At 36.7% G+C, this 20303-nt stretch overlaps 1 protein-coding gene across 7 annotated transcripts in view; it reads right to left on the reverse strand.

Annotated features, from left to right (window-relative positions):
* ADAMTS6 (ADAM metallopeptidase with thrombospondin type 1 motif 6) overlaps positions 1 to 20303 on the reverse strand; it is a 333350-nt gene that overhangs the window by 95766 nt on the left and 217281 nt on the right. For 5 of the 7 annotated variants that reach the window (XR_004183963.1, XR_004183962.1, XM_021940153.2 and 2 more), the window contains 2 exons: positions 13010 to 13155; positions 10488 to 10551 (listed from right to left, as the gene is read on the reverse strand). Coding sequence is in view for 5 of the 7 variants with exons in the window: in XM_021940153.2 (XP_021795845.2) it covers positions 10488 to 10551; positions 13010 to 13155 (210 nt within the window). In the remaining 2 variants the exon portion in view is untranslated. The remainder of the gene's footprint in view (positions 1 to 10487; positions 10552 to 13009; positions 13156 to 20303) is intronic. The other 2 variants (XM_031666735.1, XM_031666734.1) reach the window with 1 other exon arrangement.

A 20303-nucleotide genomic window follows, 5' to 3' on the forward strand; every position in this document is an offset into this window, starting at 1 on the left:
TGATCTTAAGCAATGCACTGAAAAGGAAAAAAAAATTGCTGAATAATATACTCCTCTAGCAGAGCTGACTGAGAACACACCCAAGTACTACATAACCTATACTTAAATCTTAGAACAGACCACAGATGACCTGGAAAACCCTTTTCCTCCATACATTTTTTACAGCTTTTACACATAAAGAAGGGAAATCAAATGTTTAAGATGCAAGAATAACGTGCCTTTCCATCCCAGCCAAAGCGGAGCTTATATGCTTCACAAGAAGTTCTATCATAATCATATTATCAAGTAAACACCAAATCACAAATAATATGGAGTAAGAAAAATACAAAGATAATTTTGGTTTTGGAAAACAACTAAGCACCAGAAAACTCTTTTCAGAAATTTGGGAAAATCCTTTTCATAGTAGCTAATATTTCTTCTTTAGGCTTTGATATAAAATTTGGTTTATAACCTTTATATAGTCATATTTTTGCTCTTTACAAAAATTAAGTTTTCTAGTATTCACAACACTAACCTTTAAATTCTGCTACTTAAAATAGTTATAATATGTACATCAATTTTTATCCTCTTAGAACATCCTGCATGATAGTTTCAAGTCATTTGAATGAAAAATTGTTCAGAAAAACAGAAATGCCTGATTGGTAGTCAGTGTTCTTTATGCCAGTAAAAACAAGATTCCATATACATAATAATCAAACGTCTACTTTTGAGCAGCTCCTAAGCAAACATTTTTCAGAAGATTGAGCACAGATCTTGGGTCTTCACTTTTCATAATGGCTCTGCCAGAAAATCATGTTAGTTTCTACCTTTGCATATTTATAAAATCTGTCAGGACCTAATCAACCATTTATCTCTATGTGCAAAAACGAGAACTGTGTCCTCAACCAATGAACTCTCAAGCATTATGACTTCTATAAAATTCTGCCCTCCAAACCCAGGTTCCACAAGGCCATGTCTATTAGATTAGCTCATGATGCCAAAAACTCTATTGTAGTTCCTGGCTTAACAGAAAGATCAAATTTTATCCATTTCTCCTATATGTCTTTAATAAATGTTCCTGGTTTCTCAGCAGCTTCAAGATGAAAAGTATATTAATTTGTTCCTGCTGCAGCTATTGTCTTTACCTGTTATTCCAGCCTGGAGATCATTATTTGTATATCAAAGAAAGGGTCCTTGTGTAGCTGCTTTTGAAGACTTTCTAGGGCGACAAACGGTGATACAGGAAACAAACTGCCTATCCAACACATCCTGATGCAACTAATCAGCCTCAGAGTCTAGTAACTGAATACCTTTGGCATCTAGGCTGGTTATGTCGTTGTTGAGAGTGGGCAGGCCAATTTTACAGCTTGACATCCTTTTCTGTTCTATTCTTAAATTCTTAGAATGAAAGTTTTGTCTTCGTAAGTTGCTTCTTCTATCTCTGTGGATCTTTTCTTTGAAATCAGGTTAAGAGGGATAGGAGTTAATAGGAACACTGTTCCCTTTCCACCAAAGAGCTCTCTTCTCTTCTTACCATTTCTATACCTTTTAAATGTTTGGGGTAGAAATTAAATCAGCATTAGAAAGAAACTGCAGAGGCCGGGCGCGGTGGATCACGCCTGTAATCCCAGCACTTTGGGAGGCCTAGGCGGGTGGATCACGAGGTCAGGAGATCGAGACCATCCTGGCTAACACGGTGAAACCCCGTCTCTACTAAAAACACAAAAAATTAGCCGGGCGTGGTGGCGGGCGCCTGTAATCCCAGCTGCTCGGGAGACTAAGGCAGGAGAATGGCGTGAACCCGGGAGGCGGAGCTTGTAGTGAGCCGAGATCGCGCCACTGCACTCCAGCCTGGGCGACAGAGCGAGACTCCGTCAAAAAAAAAAAAAAAGAAAGAAAGAAAGAAAAAAAAGAAACTGCAGATATACTGTTTTTGAGCTTGCTACTTTTTTAGACTACTTGCCCTACGTTGACTCTAGGTTCTAATTTCTCCTCTAACCTAAGCAAAGAGAGTCCTATGAGCCTTGTATGTTTCAATCTGATTCACCAGTGTAGGGCTCCACACAGGAGGAATATCAAAGCTTCAAAATAATAAAGTATTCCTTTTTGGTTGTGGATGTATGTCCTTTTGTCATGACCACAAGACATTATGAATCTTAGAACTGATCATGTTTGTCTCTTTACTTGGGTTACTAGGAAGCTCGGAGCAAAATTTGTGACCCATCTTTTTTTTTTTTTTTTTTTTTTGAGATGGAGTTTCGTTGTCGCCCAGGCTGGAGTGCAGTGGCGCGATCTCGGGTCACTGCAACCTCCGCCTCTTGGGTTCACGCCATTCTCCTGCCTCAGTCTCCCGAGTAGCTCGGATTACAGGCGCCCACCACCACGCCCGGCTAATTTTTAGTATTTTTAGTAGAGACGGGGTCTCACCATCTTGGCCAGGCTAGACTTGAACTCCTGACCTCGTGATCCACCCGCCTTGGCCTCCCAAATGCTGGGATTACAAGCATGAGCCATTGTGCCTGGCCAATTTTATACGTATTTTAAATTATACATATTTATATTATTTTCCTTTTCCTCTGATCTTCTAATGTATTATATTTTTTTAGTTTTGATTTTAATGCAGTGCTATAAGCTAACAACTCTAATCAGAGAGTTACAACTAATAACAATTATTATTATTATATGTAAAACCATGAGAACCATGCAGTAAACCATAGTACCAACTACTCAACCACAGAAATGAGAGGATCAAGACTATTATATTACATGGGCTATGTAGAATGGGTTGCAAGGTCCTAAAAGGAATTCAGGTAAAATCTATCAAACACAGTTGAACCAGCCTAATAGTCTGGATTTTCTATTTTCTTTTCTGTTTCTTTTTTTCTAATTTTTTATTTGTTGAGACAGGGTCTCTGTCACCCAGGCTAGAGGGTACTGAGCATCTCAGCTTACTGTAGCTTCAACCTCCCGGGCTCAGGTGATCCTCCCACTTCAGCCTCCCAAGTAGCTGGGACTACAGGCATGCACCATCATGCCCAGCTAATTTCTGTATTTTTTGTAGAGATGGGCTCTTGCCATGTTGCCCAGGCTGGTCTCAAATTCCTGGACTCAAGCAATCCACCTGCCCCTGCCTCCCAAAGTGCTGGAATTGATTACAGGCGTGAGCCATGGCACCCAGCCAATTTTCTATTTTCTATTTTAACTTACACTTTGAGCATACTTTAGAAAACATACAGCAAGTCTCAAAGATTCATGGCAATAAATAAAAAACTCTGGTTCTCTAGTTGTTTGACTATCTGACGTTATCTTATTTTTTTGAGCACTGATTAGAAAATTCTTCCAGGATCATTTTAACTTACTCTTTGTATTACTTCTAATTAAGTTTCAAGAAAAGTTTTTGAATTGCAAATGACCAAGCCAAAAACGCTTATGTATTGTTATCTAGTCCTTGACTGTCAAATTAATTTTAACTAATTGGAAAGTTTACTTTCAAATCTTATTTATAAGACCATTCAACATGATATGTGTAGTATTAAATTATGTAAAATAGGTACTAAGGCAGGAAGCTGGTTTGATAAAAGAAAGGTATATTCTTTTAAATCCTTTAAATTGGGGTGGCTCACACATAACAGACACCTGGGCATCACTGGAAAAAAGAACATTTAAACTATTATACATTTAGAAAAAGCATCAAAGTTAACTTAAAGAACACAGACATAATACCATACTGTTTCAAGAGTAACACCTATTCTTTGTTAACTGGAAAACACTAAACTTTTGCTTACATTACTCAATCTTTTTTTTTTTTTTTTGAGACAGGATCTCGCTCTATCTCCAGCCCGGGGTGCAGTGATGCAATCTCGGCTCACTGTAACCTCCACCTCCTGGGCTCAAGCGATCCTCCCATGTCAGTCTCCCAAGTTGCTAGGACTACAGGCACATGCCCAGCTAATTTTTGTATTTTTTGTAGAAAAGGGATTTCGCCATGTTGCCCAGGCTGGTCTCAAACTCCTGACCTCAAGTGATCCGCTCACCTTCCCTCCCAAAGTGCTGGGATTACAGGAGCCAGCCACCACACCCAACCACATTATTCAGTCTTAACTCCGATCACCTCACCTTTTATACTTTATTATTAAATTCTATAGGTTATATAATAGAAGCTCTTAGATTTTTAAAATGTAGACACTTCTGCTCTAATATGACACACGCCTTCATGAAAAATCTCTTTCTGTAAAATTGCACACTAAAAATAGCAGGCATATGGGAAAAATTGGGTTAGAAGCAGACGATTCAAAGACAGGGCATTAAAACAAAAAGAAAAAATTCTAATAAAATACTAGCACAATATTTTAAACACATGGCAAATTCCTAGCAAAGAAATACTGGAGTAAATGTAAGATATTATCTTTTTAAAAACTTGAAAAAATAAGGAAGGCTTATCAGTTGAGACTGCTGAGTTAGAGAAACAGGAGGCCAGCGTAGGAAGAACAGGCAGAAACACACAATAAGGCTCCTATGATGCTGCATGTGGCCAAACGTTTTGAGCAAAAAGAAGAATGTGGGGTGAATAGTCATCATGTGCAGTACAATTTTCCTTTGTCCCTCAGCTATGCTGATGTTGTTTGACTCTTGCTGCTATATTATTTAATATCACAAAATAACAATCAAATATAAGATAATTTGTATTGCAGAAGCAAGCTTGTAACAGAGCAAACTATACCAAAACTTTATATTATAGTTTTTCTAGATTTATGTTGAAAGAATGGAAATGTAAAATACTCCACCAAACCAACTCACTACTGACAAGAAGGAGAACTTCTCTCAGTATGGGAAGAGAATATGATTACAATAATATGTTTGGTACATAGTAGTGCTCAGTAAATGTCAGCAGCAGTTGCTCCTACTACTATCACTACTTCTGTGGCTACTACTTTTACTAGTAAAGATAGAAATTAAAATAGCTCTGAGAGAGACACCTGTGGCTTACCCAATATCCATTACTCTCTGCTTTCTTGCTAATAGAAGTTCAATATTTTGCCTAGGAATCTGTCTCTCAGGAAAGGTGACCCTAACCCCATTTTAGGGGCAAATCACTATTAATCTAAACCAATTCTGGTAATCTCATTCCTTTTGTCAATGGCTGCTTTAAGGGTGGCCACAATGACCTCCTGGCAAATAAAACCTGAGGAAATTTTTTTTTTAATTTTAATTTTTTTATTTCTATCAGTGTTTGGGGAACAGGTGGTGTTTGGTTACATGCGTAAGTTCTTTAGTGATGATTTCTGAGATTCTACAGTGGACGCTGCACCCAATGTGTAGTATTTTATCCCTCATTCCCCTCCTATCCTTTCCCCTGAGCCCCCAAAGTCCATTGCATCATTCTTATGCCTTTGCATCCTCATAGCTTAGCTCCCACTTATGACTGAGAGCATATGATGTTTGAAAACCTGAAAAAAATTTGCTGAGGAGCAGGGAAGGAGATCTGGGAACAACTTTCGTAATACTTAAGAAAACGACAGTGGAGCAGTTTATCTTTTCTCTTCCTCTCAATATCGTCAGGGCAGAAGTACTTTAGGTGCTTGGATGCTCTACTTATCTTTTTATGTTCCCCTTTCTCACAGAATTTGACCTCCTGACATCCCCTTTGCTATCTTGTCAGTTCCTTGCTAATTTTTAAATGATAAAAAAATCTTACTGAGTAATTAAAAAAAAAAATTTGTCAGAATAACCTAGTCTGTCACGACCAAAAATGGAAGTCTCTCTACATTTATTTATGTTTTTATTTATTTTTAATTTAATTTTTAAAATTTATTTATTTTGAGTCAGGGTCTCACTGTCACCCAGGCTGTAGTGTGGTGGTATGATCATAGCTCACTGCAGCCTCAAACTCCTGGGCTCAAGTGATACTCCGACCTCAACCTCCTGAGTAGTTGGTATTATAGGTGTGAACTCTTTATGAGCTAAGAGTGATTTGTTTGGAGAATTTTACACATAAAATTTACAATCTTCTTTGTAACAAGAATTTCTCTGTTGCATAGCTAGACTGTCGAACTCTGTACTGTCCTATATGGTTGCCACCAGCCACATGGGGCTGTTCAAATTAAAATAAATTAAACTCAGAATTTCTGTTCTTCAGCTGCACTAGCAACATTTCAAGTCCTTAATAGCTAATTTGGCTAGTGGCTATTGGGCTGGACAGTGCACACATAGAATATTTTCATCATTGAAGAAAGTTCTATTGGACAGTGCTAGTGTAGATGAGGTATTTGGGAAATTTTTATATATTAGATTACATTAAAGCAAGCCCCAGCTTAAACAAAATTGCATTCAGACAACTTTATTAACTTGGATAGCATGAAAATATATTTTAATATGACAGCAGAATTGCCTCAAGTTCTGAGCTAGTAGAGTCAATATTAATGAAGAAAACATAAATATTTATGTATCCATAATATAGTTATGTTTACTGTATCTCCTTATAATTTGCTGAAAGATGAAACAGAAGACAAAGATAGTAATAGAAATCTCAACCCACCAATAGTAAGTTCTACAATCTGAACATCTAACACGTAACTCATGAATAAAATGCAACAAGCTGAGATGTTTGGCACTTTTTTCCTGTTACCATTATTCACATTACAGTATATAATACATACATTATTGGGGCCTAAATGTATGCCCAACCCTGCGATTATACAATAATGGAATGAGTTGGGAATTGAGAGGAGGGTTTGATTTTCTCACTCCTACCTAAAAGTGTGACATACTGTAGATAGGTATTCAGTTCTTCTAACCTTATATAAAACTTCCATTCTTCCGAGATTCATATCATCCAAATCACTATCTGGCTTCACTCCTATCTGGCTTAATAAATAAGGGTCACTTTCGCGCTCTCTCTCTCTCTCTCTTTTTGCTTAAGACAAGTTTTCACCATGTTGCCCAGGCTGGTCTTGAACTCCTGGACTCAAGAAATCTGCCTGCCTCAGCCTCCCAAAGTGCTGGAATTATAGGCCTGAGCCACTGTGCCTCTCTCTCTCATTTATTAAGGAGTCTGATAGCCTATTCATAGTATGAACTAAATTCTAAGTTTCAGTAGCATCCTAAGTGACTTTCACATCCCTATGTTAAAGGTCCTCCTCCTCAAGACTTAAGGTTTTTGAACTCCTTTACCTCTAGTCAGGTTAGGCACACACTCCCATGGCCACACTCCAGATTTGTCAGTTTGTCATCATTGAGAATATTCTCACTTGTCATATCTTTAATTGAAATACATGTCATTCTCTGATCTCCTTACCTTCTATCTCTCTCACCCTGTATTTCCTACTACTCTGGTTCTTTGATTTTTATGGCTTTTTAAGTTAGGTCCTTAATTTATTCCCTGTTAGCCCTCTTTGGACTCCACTGTTACTCCTGGCATGGAGCCCATGGCTCAGCACTTCAATCATTCTTACCAATATCCCTACATTTTTCTTGATTTATTGTTCTGTTGTAATCTTGTCTTTCACAAATCCATTCTCATCTAAAGCATCAATCTGAGGCTCTTTCAATGGTTTCTTAATGTCCCAAGATAAAGATCACACTTCTTAACCCTCAGGCCTTACACTTAATTTTCCTTCTGTCTAAGATGCTCTCATTGTCACTTTTTTCTGGTCACCTTAGACTTGCCCTTCATGTCTCTAGCTTCCTGTGGGACAAAGTCCTTAAGTCCCTAATTAGGTTAGGTGCCATTCTATGCACTTTTATAGCATCCCATACTAATCCCATCATATCACTTATCACTCTGTATTATAATTTTCTGTACCTAAGTGATTTCCCAATAAATTTATAAGCTCTTTGAGGGCAGAGATTGTCTTTTCCACCCAAGCATGGTCTAAAATACAACAGGCATTCAATTATTTTTTAAACAAATGAATAAATAACACTGGTAACTCTAAAAGATCATCATAATTGAAGTTACATGTAATTATTCCAAAATACTCCAAAATACAATTTTAATAGAATTAAATATGACAAATCAATTATATAGGTGATAGAAGGGCAGAAAATAGAGTAGGGTAAGGAAGATTAGGAGTCCTGGAGTTGTATGGACTGGAGAGGGCTGCAATTTGAAATTCAGTATTCAGAATGGTCTCATTGAAAATGTGACAGTTGAGTAAAGGTGATGAGGTGAGAGAGTTAACCACATAGATATTTTGGGAGAAGAGTACACAAGGCAAAGGGAACAGTTACTGCAAAAGCCCGAAGGTAGAAGCATGTCAGGCACATTCAAGGAAGGAGGCCTATGTTGCTGGAGTAGAGACAATGATAAAGAAACTAGTAAGAGATGAGTTCAGAGAAGTAATGAAAGCCAGATTGTGTAGACCTTGCAGGTTGTTGTAACGACTTTGGATTTAAGTAAAATGGGGAGCCATTGTGAGGTTCTGAGTAAAAGATAATCTGACTCACTCTGCCTCCTATATTGAGGACTGGATAGTAAAGGGGAATCCTCATAAAAGGCTATTAGAGTAATCCTGTGAAAGATAACAGTAACTTAGACCACAGCAGCAGTAGTGAAGTTAAGAAGCACCTACCATATACTTTGAAGGCAAAACTAATGGGATTTCCTGAGGAATTGGATATAAGCTATGAGACAGAAAAAGGTGTCAAGAAAGACTCCAGGATTTTTGGTGTAAGCCAAATGGAGTTGACATCTGAGATGGGAAAACCTGCTGGAAGAACGAGTGGAGAAAATGTTTTGGGGATAACAGTTGGACATGTGAAACATTAAATGTCCATTAAAAGTCTACTCAAATAGTAAGATATGAACCTGAAATTCATGAAAGAAGTACAGGCTGAAGATATAAATTTTTGGGTCAAATGGCAAATAAATGGTACAAAAGCAATGGAACCAGATAAGATCACCAAAGAAAGGAGTACTGGTGAGAGCAGAGACACAGGCCACCGACTAACTCCTGGGTACTCTAACATTGAGGTCAGAGTAAAGAGTAGGAACCGGTCCGGCGCGATGGCTCATGCCTGTAATCTCAGCACTTTGGGAGGCCGAAGCGGGTGGATCACCTGAGGTCAGGAGTTCGAGACCAGCCTGGCCAACACGGTGAAAAACCCAGTCTCTACTAAAAAGTATATATATATATGCTGTCAACTATATGCCAGGCGTGGTGGCACACGCCTGTAATCCCAGCTACTCGGGAGGCTGAGGCAGGAGAATTGCTTGAGTCCAGGAGACAGAGGTTACAGTGAGCCAAGATGGTGCCACCACACTCCAGCCTGGCCGACAGAGTAAGACTCTTGTCTCAAAAAAATAAAAATAAAATAAAGAGTAGGAACCAGTGAAGGAGGAAGAGGAGTAAGCATTAATGTAAAATAACAACTGCAATGTAGTTTCCTGGAAGCCTATTGAAAGTGAAGTAGTAAGCTGAAGACTCAGAATTGACTATTAGATTTAACAGCATGGAAATCATCTGTGACTTAACAAGAGCATTTCCATAGAATGATCAAGGCAAAAACCTGATAGGAGCCATTTTAGAAAAAAAAAATGTGAAGAGAGGAAATGGATTCAGTAAGTATAGACAAATCTTTTGAGAAATTTTGTTTCAATGGGAAACAAAGCAATAGGAAAATAACTAGCATGGTTTTTTGGTTTGTTTGTTTACAGATAGGAGCATGTTTGTGTGTTTATGAAAAAATTCAGAAGAGAAGATGTTAGGACAATCATCTGCATATTTATAAAATCACCAAGAATTAAGACAGAAGTAGAGGTGGAGAGCATGAAAATGTTAACAGTCTAATGACATTAATTAACAGGTATGGTTTTTAGATAGGGGAAGGAAGAGTGATCTGGAGGAGTAATGAGATATAAACACTGTCAATCCACTTTCAGGCTCCGTCATTCAATGGCTAAGAGAGAAAACAAAAGCCTACCAGTTTGAAGACTATAGGAGAAGCATTATCTTCAGAGGAAGAGCTAGTTTCCATTAAAGTAAGAAGGTAAAAGGAAGGAAAATTCAGAGAAGTGATTATTAGGGGTTTTGAATTCCTGAAGGTACAGGAGAAGTTTCAGTAATTGGGCAGGGATAGAAAACAGAACAGAAGAGGAAATATACAGCATCTTGTCTATTGGATGAGGGATGATGTAGGAGTCTGGGACTTCTTGCAGTGGCAAACATAAAATTGAATAAAGGGCATAATAAGATTAATTCTGTGGAGTCAAGAAAGATAGTGGTGTTGAAGTTGTGAGTGTGTGGGACAGGGCAGTTCAGAGTGTGTGGGCCTCTCTTGATATCTGTTGGGGGAAGAATATACTTGTTCCCAGTGCTGGAGCTCCTCCTTGACCCTTATTAATGGAATTGATGGAGCTGAGGCCAGCTCCATTCATTATTAACAATTTAGAAAATTAATGTGACCTTCACACACATGAATTTCTTATCAAATAGTTTAAAATTTAAAAAATTTCCCTACTCTAGGGAAAGAGTAAGCTAATTTTTCATAGAAGAGTTTGGTTTACTTACATCTGTGTTACAGGAGCGATACCGTTTCCTTTCCCCAAGGCAATATTTTCCACCTCCTGAAGGTCTGAAAAAACATTTTGTTTAAAATGTGAATATAATACATCTATCCATACAGAGTATATATATTACTTGATGAAAACATACTAAAGTTTACTTTCAAAAACTGTATCATTTGACATGTTTTAATTATTAATCATGCTGGTGATTGTTAGCAATAATTATGGTTGTTGAACATAAAAATTAAGGCAATTTATTATTAATTTGTATTAATAGTACTATTAATTTTGTATTAATTTACTAGTAATTTATAAGATTTTTAATTGTCATGATTTATATTCTCAAGAAAATCAATTGAGTCAATATACTTTCTAATTATCATAGTAAAAATAACTTATTTATAATGAAAAGATATTTAAATCATATTCAACAAAATCCATAATCTGATGCTACATGTTTACCAACTAGGAAATGGAAAGTTTGTTTTTACTCCAAAGAGGAAGCAAGGAAACATGAAATAACTCCCTGGAAATAGCTTTCATTCAAAGTGAATAATGCAAAAACAAATTTCCATCTCATTTCAAAATAGTCCATGAAGTTTAAAAATTTAAATCTAAAAATCAGATGGCATTGCATTATATAAATACTAAATATTTTATATTTCACCAAAATTAATGAAACAGTAAGACATCACATATTTGACCATATAAGTTATCTTTAAAGGATTTAACATTAGGGAAAGCCATTGCTATTATTTGGGCATACTACCATTGAGTGATAAAAACAACCAATTTCTTCTTTTAAAAGAGGTCCAGTTTTTTTCCTTAAGTATCTGCGTATATTATTTATCACAGGGTTTTTTATACTTTTATTAATTTATAGCAGCTTTCAGTTGAACTTAGGTTAGTTATTCTGTAATTTTTAAAAAATGATCCAGTCTAGGCCGGGCGCGGTGGCTCAAGCCTGTAATCCCAGCACTTTGGGAGGCCGAGACGGGCGGATCACGAGGTCAGGAGATCGAGACCATCCTGGCTAACCCGGTGAAACCCCGCCTCTACTAAAAAATACAAAAAACTAGCCTGGCAAGGTGGTGGGCGCCTGTAGTCCCAGCTACTCGGGAGGCTAAGAAAGGAGAATGGCGTAAACCCGGGAGGCGGAGCTTGCAGTGAGCTGAGATCCAGCCACTGCACTCTAGCCTGGGCGACAGAGCGAGACTCCGTCTCAAAAAAAAAAAAAAAAAAAAAAAAAATGATCAAGTCTAAATCATAATTTTGGCTCACTGGTATCAATGGGATCATTAAAGCTACCTTTTGAATATATTTTGAATGCCAGTGAATGCTGACTCTTAAGTAAGGAAGGGAAATGGCTCAGCTTGAACCAGCTTTGGAGAAATGGGTTGGTCAGATAAAAACAAGATAGTGGGGATGGTGGTAGCATGACTTGTTTATGAATGGGTGACAGGAAGCTCTGTTTAGCAAGAGGGGAATAACTGATAGGAAGTGGCAGAATGGAAACACAGAACTAATATAAAGCAAAACAAGTTAAAAGAGTAAAAGAAAAGACAGTTGGAGATAGGAACCAAAGAGAGGGATCCTGAGTTAAAAATGGAGAAAAACAAAAAATAAAAATAGACCATCTTTTATCTCAGAAGGAGAAAAAAAAAGGAAAAGCATTATCATAACATTATTCTCCTTCGAATACTAGCTGGGAAAGAAGGTCCTCAACCAGTGTTCTAGACAAAAATGGGCACTTGACATGTGGCAGCCAAAGAACGGTTTAGTCTTAGGGAGGACAAGAAAATACAACCAGAGGAACCGTCCACCTGTAATGGGCATGAAGCACTGGTAGGAGGGAGAAGCAACAGAGCTAGCAAAGAATACTGATGGTGCTGGCCTTGCGCCAGGGGGACTCGGGCTGGAGAAAAGAGTGGTGGGAGAGGAGCAGTCTGACCTGCATAAAACAGTCATGGGGAGAAAAGTGGTGGCAGCTCCGGAAGATGATTAATGGGGGCATATGAATGGAAACTATTTTAACACATGGGCAGTATTCTTTTCATTGTGATTTGTGATGCGAATCAAGGCATTTCAACCCTTGAAGTGCTCTCATTGGTCCTTTTAATACTAATGTAGCAGTAATAATTTTATGTGACATGTGAAAAGACCTTAGGTTTCCTGGGAATAATAGTAATGTAGCTAAGACCAGATTTGGATTCATCCATAATTCAGTAGTTTTTGGAGGAGGAAATCTATCTGATTATTATTAGATTAAAAGTCTGGCTTATCTGGGACAGATATACAATACTTTCTATTTTTTACATTTTATTTTTAGTTACACAATAAGGGGAAAGGAAGAAAAAGAAAGTCTGTTTAACAAAGCTCCTCCACCTTCCTGTGCCTATGGCTTGTTCTGAAGACAAGTACTTGGCTCACTAGTGAAACGTTTTTACAGATAACATGTGAAACCACAGCTTTGAATCATTTCCAACTGTGTCTTTTTGTTGGCTCCGGCTTACTTTAGCTACTTACGCTGGACTGTCACAGTGTCTTAGGGATGAGGAGACGCCTCCCCCGCAGGTCCTGCTGCACTCTCCCCATAGTGACCAGGGACCCCAGCCCCCATCTATGCTCTGGGGCCAAGTGCCAAAAGGAACACAATCTCCCTGATAACACCACTGCAAGATTTCACAGAAAACACAGAATTAGCTGTTAGGCAGATACAGCTATCAGGACAGAAATACATAAGGGTCAGGTACTGACCAATTATAGGCATTAGCATTCTCCCAATAGATAACAGACAGATTGTTCTCTAACTGTGTTCAGACATTGGTGAAGGTTCATGTGACTTGCAAATGATCTTAGCTAGGCCATGATTTATAAGCCTCTAACATATATTGGGAGTTCTTAAAAAAAAGTCACATTGCTTCTTTTCCCTTGTTTCTATTCCTCTAGACTTTTAGTGTTTCTCATTATAGAGCTAGCTATAGACCTCAAAGTCTTTTTTAGATATTTTAGTATTTTCTTTAAAATTTTTCTTTATATTCCACTATTATTGGACGCATGGAATGATAACGCAATATGGAAAGTTCCCCAGTAAGGAATTTTTATGATGGTAATTGCTCTTTCTTAAAAAAAAAAAAAAAAAAAAAAAAAAGATTGGTTGAGGCTACAATAGTAAAAGAATGTATTGTGGCATTTCATCTACATGAGCACTGCAGACATAATAAAAGTAATGCCAAGACATTAGGGACTGGGTACAAAAAAACCCTTTATACACCAACTAGCAATGTGTATGGCCCCCACATGAACATATGTATTGGAATTCTGCTCAGCTCTACTCTCTGCAATAAACCACACATACTGCACCTAAGTAGAAAGTCAGGAATAATTTATCGAGACACAGACATCACAAAATCAACTCATAACTCTAGCATGATAAATCTTATTTGCAGAATATGGCAAAATGAAAGTCTTTTTTAAACTAAGCATTTGTAGAATTTTATTGATGCATTTTTCAAATTATCAAACTTTGACAAATCAAAATAATGATACTATGAAAGTCATTTGTTTATATGAATAACAGTAAGGAACATGGTTATAAGCAAAGTTGAACAAATGTCATCCATGTTAGGTTGTTTAATAAAAATTCAACCTTATATTAAAATGAAAAGGGATCATGACATGGTACTTAGAAAGTGATCAGTTTATTATACTAATTCTATCACCAAGCTTTGTTGGTTTTATCTCCAGAATATCCCTGGAATTCTTTCACTTTTCACCTTCTTCATCGCTATACTCTAGATCAAACTGGCAAATGGAGTGGCTTCTTACCTGATGATTGTGCTTCTACTTTTTTCTCCTAGAATCTATTTTCCAGAGAGCATTTAGAAAGATCTTTTAAAAACATGTTATCACATTATGTCACCTTTTTGCTTAAAAAACCTCAGTGGTTTCCTATTTCCATAACACCGATAAACAGTAGATTTAGTGATCTAGCCCCTGCCTCCTTCCTCAACCCCATTCTCTCTCTTACACAGATTACTCCAGACACATTGGATTTCCACCTTCATACACTAAGCTTGTTCCTCCTTAGAGCATCTAAATTTGCTGGTCCTTCTAGTAATGCTTTGTTCCCAATTCCTTCTACTGCTGTCTTCTCATCTTTCAGTCTCAGGTCAAGTGTCATTTCAACAGAGAGATCTTTCCTTGACTATCCTTATTCTAAAATGATACCTCAATACCCTTTCCTGCTCCCAGATCGCGTCCCGGCATCCCTCGCCCCATGTAATAGTGATTCTGTCCTACTGCTTTAGTTCCCTCTTACCACTTAACGCTACTTTAAATTGCCCTGTTTACTTATTAGATTATTTCTTTGTTTGTCTCTCCTCCTTTGAATGTAAAAGCCTCAAGAGTCACTTGTGGCTATTTGAATTTAAATTAATTAAAGAATTCAGTTCCTCATACCCACTAGCCACAGGTAGCTAGTGGCTACTGTGTTGGACAGAGCAGATGCAGAATATCTGCATCACCACAAAATATTTTATTGTAAACAATGAATGCCTAGAATAGTACTTGGCATGTATTGTGTATGCAACAAAAATTTATTAAATTAATTAATTGGCACATAGTATATATGCAACAAAAATTTATTAGATTAATTAGTAAATAAATTAAGGAATTGTGTCCTATTTTGGTTATCACATGTCAGGAAGGAACTCGAGATATGGAAGGTAAAGAAACCAAATTCATATTTGTTTCCTAGTAGGTGGTACTCAATTGACAATCATAATGGACTTTTTAGAGGTGTGCTGAGCAATTATGTGTCTATAAAAAAATTAGGCAAGAGGAAGTTAACATTTCCTTGGCTGTAGGGAAGAATATCTGACCCTAAGTCTGATAAATATTAAAACAGGATATTAAGAAAGATTATTGAGTTTTGAGCAGTAAAAATTATCATGAAGAAAAAAAGATCATCTGTCCAAAATGATGAAGAAGAGGCAGTTGGCTAAACCAATAATATAGTATCAACCCTGTGATCAGGGTTACTGATAATGTATACTTGAGAAGGAGAAAATGTTCCACTTGAAAACTTATGACTTACCTAGTTGGTCTTGAAGAACAATAATTTTTATAGTGATATGTTAATTGTATCAGATCTGTACCTATACAAAAGTCACAGCATCTGGCCAAATAATCTCCAGTTTTGTGGTTCTGTTACTACAAGTAACTGTGTGTGAAAATATTTATGTCTGCACCCAGTTTTCCTATGCAAATAACTGAGCAGTATAGTCCTGGCCAGCAATTAACTGCTCTTTTTCCCCCTGTCTGCAATTAATGAGAACTGACACTTTCAGAAACTTCAAATCTTAAAACATGCCTATTTTTTCAAATTGGAAACTTAGCATTATTGATTTCAAATAAGATTAAAGCTCGATTTTACATTTATTTTATACAATCACAGAGTTGAATCTAAAGCTCAAAGGAACTTTAGAATTCATAAGGCCTAAGCACTTCATTTTTTCAGATGAGGAAACCAGAACCTAAAGGAGTTGAATTGCCCAAGATCACATACTAGTAGAAAAGGGATTATCTGTCTAAAATACACACAAAAAATTAGTGGTTAAAAAAAAAAATCCATTGGAGGTGTATGATTATGTATTTGAAGACACTAAAGAATAATATGCTTTACTGGATTTTTATAACTACATAAAATACAAAATAATACTAGAGATTTTTTTTTTAAACACAGCTGTAGATACGCATGTTATTTCAGACCTCTTTGTATATACCTATGATTTGTAGAGAAAAAATATTCAGGTTTTTTCATTTGTCAGGTGATAAAAGAATTGTAGAATTGTGAGAGCTACAAGAATACTTAAAGATGTAGTTTCCAAAGTATATTAATATTATTACACATTTCTAGAATGCTCACAAAATGTAGGGCAGGAAGAAAAGTCACATGAACTAAAGTCATTCTTCAGGTAAAAGATAAATACAATATTCACTTTGTAAAATGTTGCTCAGTGTTCATCACTACAGTCTACACAGCAGTAGTATTTCATAAATGGTTTGCTAAAAGGCCTTATATTGCACAAATTCATGCTTTGGTTATATCTATTCCATGGAGTTATATCATAATAGGAAATTTTATCAGAAAGTTAAGTAACAAAGATTAATGGGTAAATAAATCATAATATATAATATAAGTATCAGTCACCTAGCGGTTGACAAGTTTAGTCTCTAATTTAAAACTAGTTAACAACTTAGTTAACTAGCTAACAAGTTAACAACTTTGGTCTGTGTAGGACTTCATGTTACAAACTTCAGCTCTAGCAATATCTTTGGTCCAAAGCAAGTCACTTTTCTTTCTTCTCTTTTGTTTCCTTAACTATAAAATGGAAACTAATTTTAGTTCTTTAGATTCCACTATGGTTTAGATTAGGAAAACTTTTAAAATTAGTTCAATGCATACATACCTTCAAAAAAGTTAAAGACCTACCAAACAACTTGTTTGATTTTTATCTCTGCAGAAGTGTTCGTGTTTTGTTTTCCTCCTTTGTTATTTATAAAAAAGGATCTCTTTATAATTATGGCTACTTTTCTCCTTTGGTAGTAGTAAACATCAATGCAGTATATGATTTTAAGAGAAGAAATTTATTTAACTTAACAAAATGGCTTTAAGAAGCCCATGGAAACTTCATGTGGATCAAGTGATTTGAATGACTCTTCTAGCTGATTGCATTAATCAATATAAATTAAAAGTTTAATGTGTGTAAATCATGAGTAAAATAATTAGATTATACCAAATAAAGCAACTTGGAGTATATAAATCTTATAAGCACATAATAATGAGATTCTGAGTGTTGTGCCATCTGTTTTTATTCTTTCTTTTACCTGAAGTTACCAAACCTGTAAAAGCTCTATTTACAGAGACACAGAATTGTATTTTACATTTTAAACTAGAAAAGTTAAATATGTAGATGCAAACAAGTTTCTAATCTTTATTTTCAAAGGTGATCCAATCTAATGATTTTGGATTATTCCAAATAACAGTCGTGTTACTTTAGCTTAAATTATCCACATAAATCGGATAAATTTGGCCGCCTTCTTGCTAATCGGGGTATGTTTAACCACATTCATAAAGGTGAAAGAAGTTAAGCCATCATATTTTTTTTCCAAGAATAAAATCTTATATTGTTCATTATTGCTTTCCCCATTCCTTCTAAATTAAATAAATGTTTTCAACACAATCTCGAAAGATGGCATATTCCAGTAAGGCTTTAGGAGCCTTCTTTAGAAATACTACTTATTATTAAACAACGTATCTTGCTATTATACTACTAAATACTATGATCTACATCAGGGGACTTCATTTAAGAAAGATACATTTTAAATCAAACAATTTAACTTTGAAAATTTGTCACATTTCCACAAAGGAAAACTTCAAGATAAGTATATGCAGTATTTAAATTTTTTTTTTTTTTAGATGTGATTATGGTATATCTTGTAATAGCCAGTACTGGGTCCAGGCAGCATCTGAAATAAGAGACCTCTAAGGAAATTCTAAGATTTTGCAGGAAGTAATATTAGTGATTCAGTATAGAACATTCTTCCCAAGTCAGAAGAGCTGAGTGTTGGAGCACAGCATTATTATTATTATTTTTTTTTTTTTGAGACGGAGTCTTGCTCTGTCACCCAGGCTGGAGCGCAGTGGCCGGATCTCAGCTCACTGCAAGCTCCTCCTCTCGGGTTCACGCCATTCTCCTGCCTCAGCCTCCCGAGTAGCTGGGACTACAGGCACCCGCCACTTCGCCCGGCTAGTTTTTTGTATTTTTTAGTAGAGACGGGGTTTCACCGTATTAGCCAGGATGGTCTCGATCTCCTGACCTCATGATCCGCCCGTCTCGGCCTCCCAAAGTGCTGGGATTACAGGCTTGAGCCACCGCGCCCGGCTGAGCACAGCATTATTAAAAGCCTTATCTTTCTACTGTGCAGGTGCAGGAATGCTAAAGCTACATTTCAGCCCAAATTCTAAATCAGAATTTGTCATCCCATACTATTTAAATTTCTACAGCAATTGGAAGAACTATTCTTTCTTCACTTCCTGTGTTTATAGTATGGGACCCAGTCAAAACATACTGTATTCTACCCTAAGTAAATTAAGATCTAAGGCTGCAAATGTCCTATTATATATCCAGTGCTTGAGAAGGGCATTTAATAATCCTATTCTAATCCAGCCGTATGTTTCCTATGCAAAGATACTAGGAATCAATGTCACTTACATGTAAACCCAAATGCTGGGCTATATCTCTAACTGGGGCTTGCAGAATCATTAAATCAATCTATTGGCCATAAGCCAGTATTTGAAGCCTTCTTTGTGGTCACCAACAGGGATTACAAGGATTGGGTTTTGATTATCCTTAATATCCTGTTCAGTAACAATGCCAACACTACTATCAAAGTTTTTACAATCTAAATCCTTATTTACTATTTCACCAATTATGGCATCAGTCTGATTCCTGTCCAAAGGGCTATTGCTGATGCTGTATCCAAGGAAAGTTCTCTGGCTGAAAGTTGTATTAATTGATTTGTAGGAGACTGACCCATGGACACGCAGTACCAGCACACCGTCTGGGCTCATCAAATTTCCTCCTTTGGTTAATGCTACTGTCCCTGAGCACATCCATTCAGACCATATGGTTCTTATTCAATCCTTGAATGGCTTATTCAGGCGAACATCCAATGGCTGTAATAGCGATGTCAGACCCCCCAGGACTCACGCAAAGATCAGTTTTTAATTTTTTGGCCATATTTCTTACTCCATCTGTTAAATGTGCACGGAACAGTTCCCATACTTACATGGAACATTTGTGGAACTGCGCCCCTGGGCAGGGATCCCATATCTTTTGCAGCCAGAGTTTGACGAGATCATCATGGATTCAATCCTTTGGATATGTCTATGCTATCACTTGAGCAGTATTTCTACCCCTTCCCTTTTTAAAATAGATTTATACAGAAAACTAGGAGCAGCTTTGGTTTTATTCTCCTGGCTAGACTGTGTATAGGTTCTTTCTTATTCCTTCCGGTGAGAGTAGTTTTGAAACTCAGAGTTAAGATCAGAGGTTGTGAATATTTCATCCATTTCTCAGAGACACACAAACTCATGCTTACACTCTCTACTGCCAGCTAAGGCAGTCTGCCAAAGAATTTTCTGCTCACCATCATCTAAGGTTGGCAAATAATAACGAAAAGTATTGATGATACTCATTAGTAATATGTTAGCACCTTCCCTCTGAGGAGGCCCGCAAAAAGCTCACTGAAATATTATCTAATTCTATCCTCATAATATCTCTATGAAATATATAGAAATTGGTTGTCTCTCATTTTAGAGATTCATTATTTTACCAATTGTCACACAATCATATATGCTTAGCTCAATGTTCTACTGACATTGTTTTCTTATTGTGATTCCTAAAACAAGATACCATTTACAGGTAGAAAATGAAAAATCTATTTAGTATTAAAGGGTGAAATACATTGTCACCACCTAGATTAGGCTTAGTGACCCACTTGATTCCTGTGACAATGAAAAACTGCTTTTTCACTTTGCAAAATTTCTCATGTGAAGATAAAGTAAAATTAGAGTCAGTAGAGAGAGGCAAAGATTTCAACTCTGAAATTAGAAAGAGCTGGGCTGAAGCGTCAGCTATGCCATTAAATTACTGTGAAATTTGGAGCTAGTAAGTCTTATTTTTCTCTTCTGTAAAATGGAGTTAAAACTGTACCTACCTCATAGGTTTTTTCTTAATATTAAACAGAAGAA

The sequence above is a fragment of the Papio anubis genome, chromosome 5 (genome assembly GCF_008728515.1).
Source record: "Papio anubis isolate 15944 chromosome 5, Panubis1.0, whole genome shotgun sequence".
Lineage (NCBI taxonomy): Eukaryota > Metazoa > Chordata > Mammalia > Primates > Cercopithecidae > Papio > Papio anubis.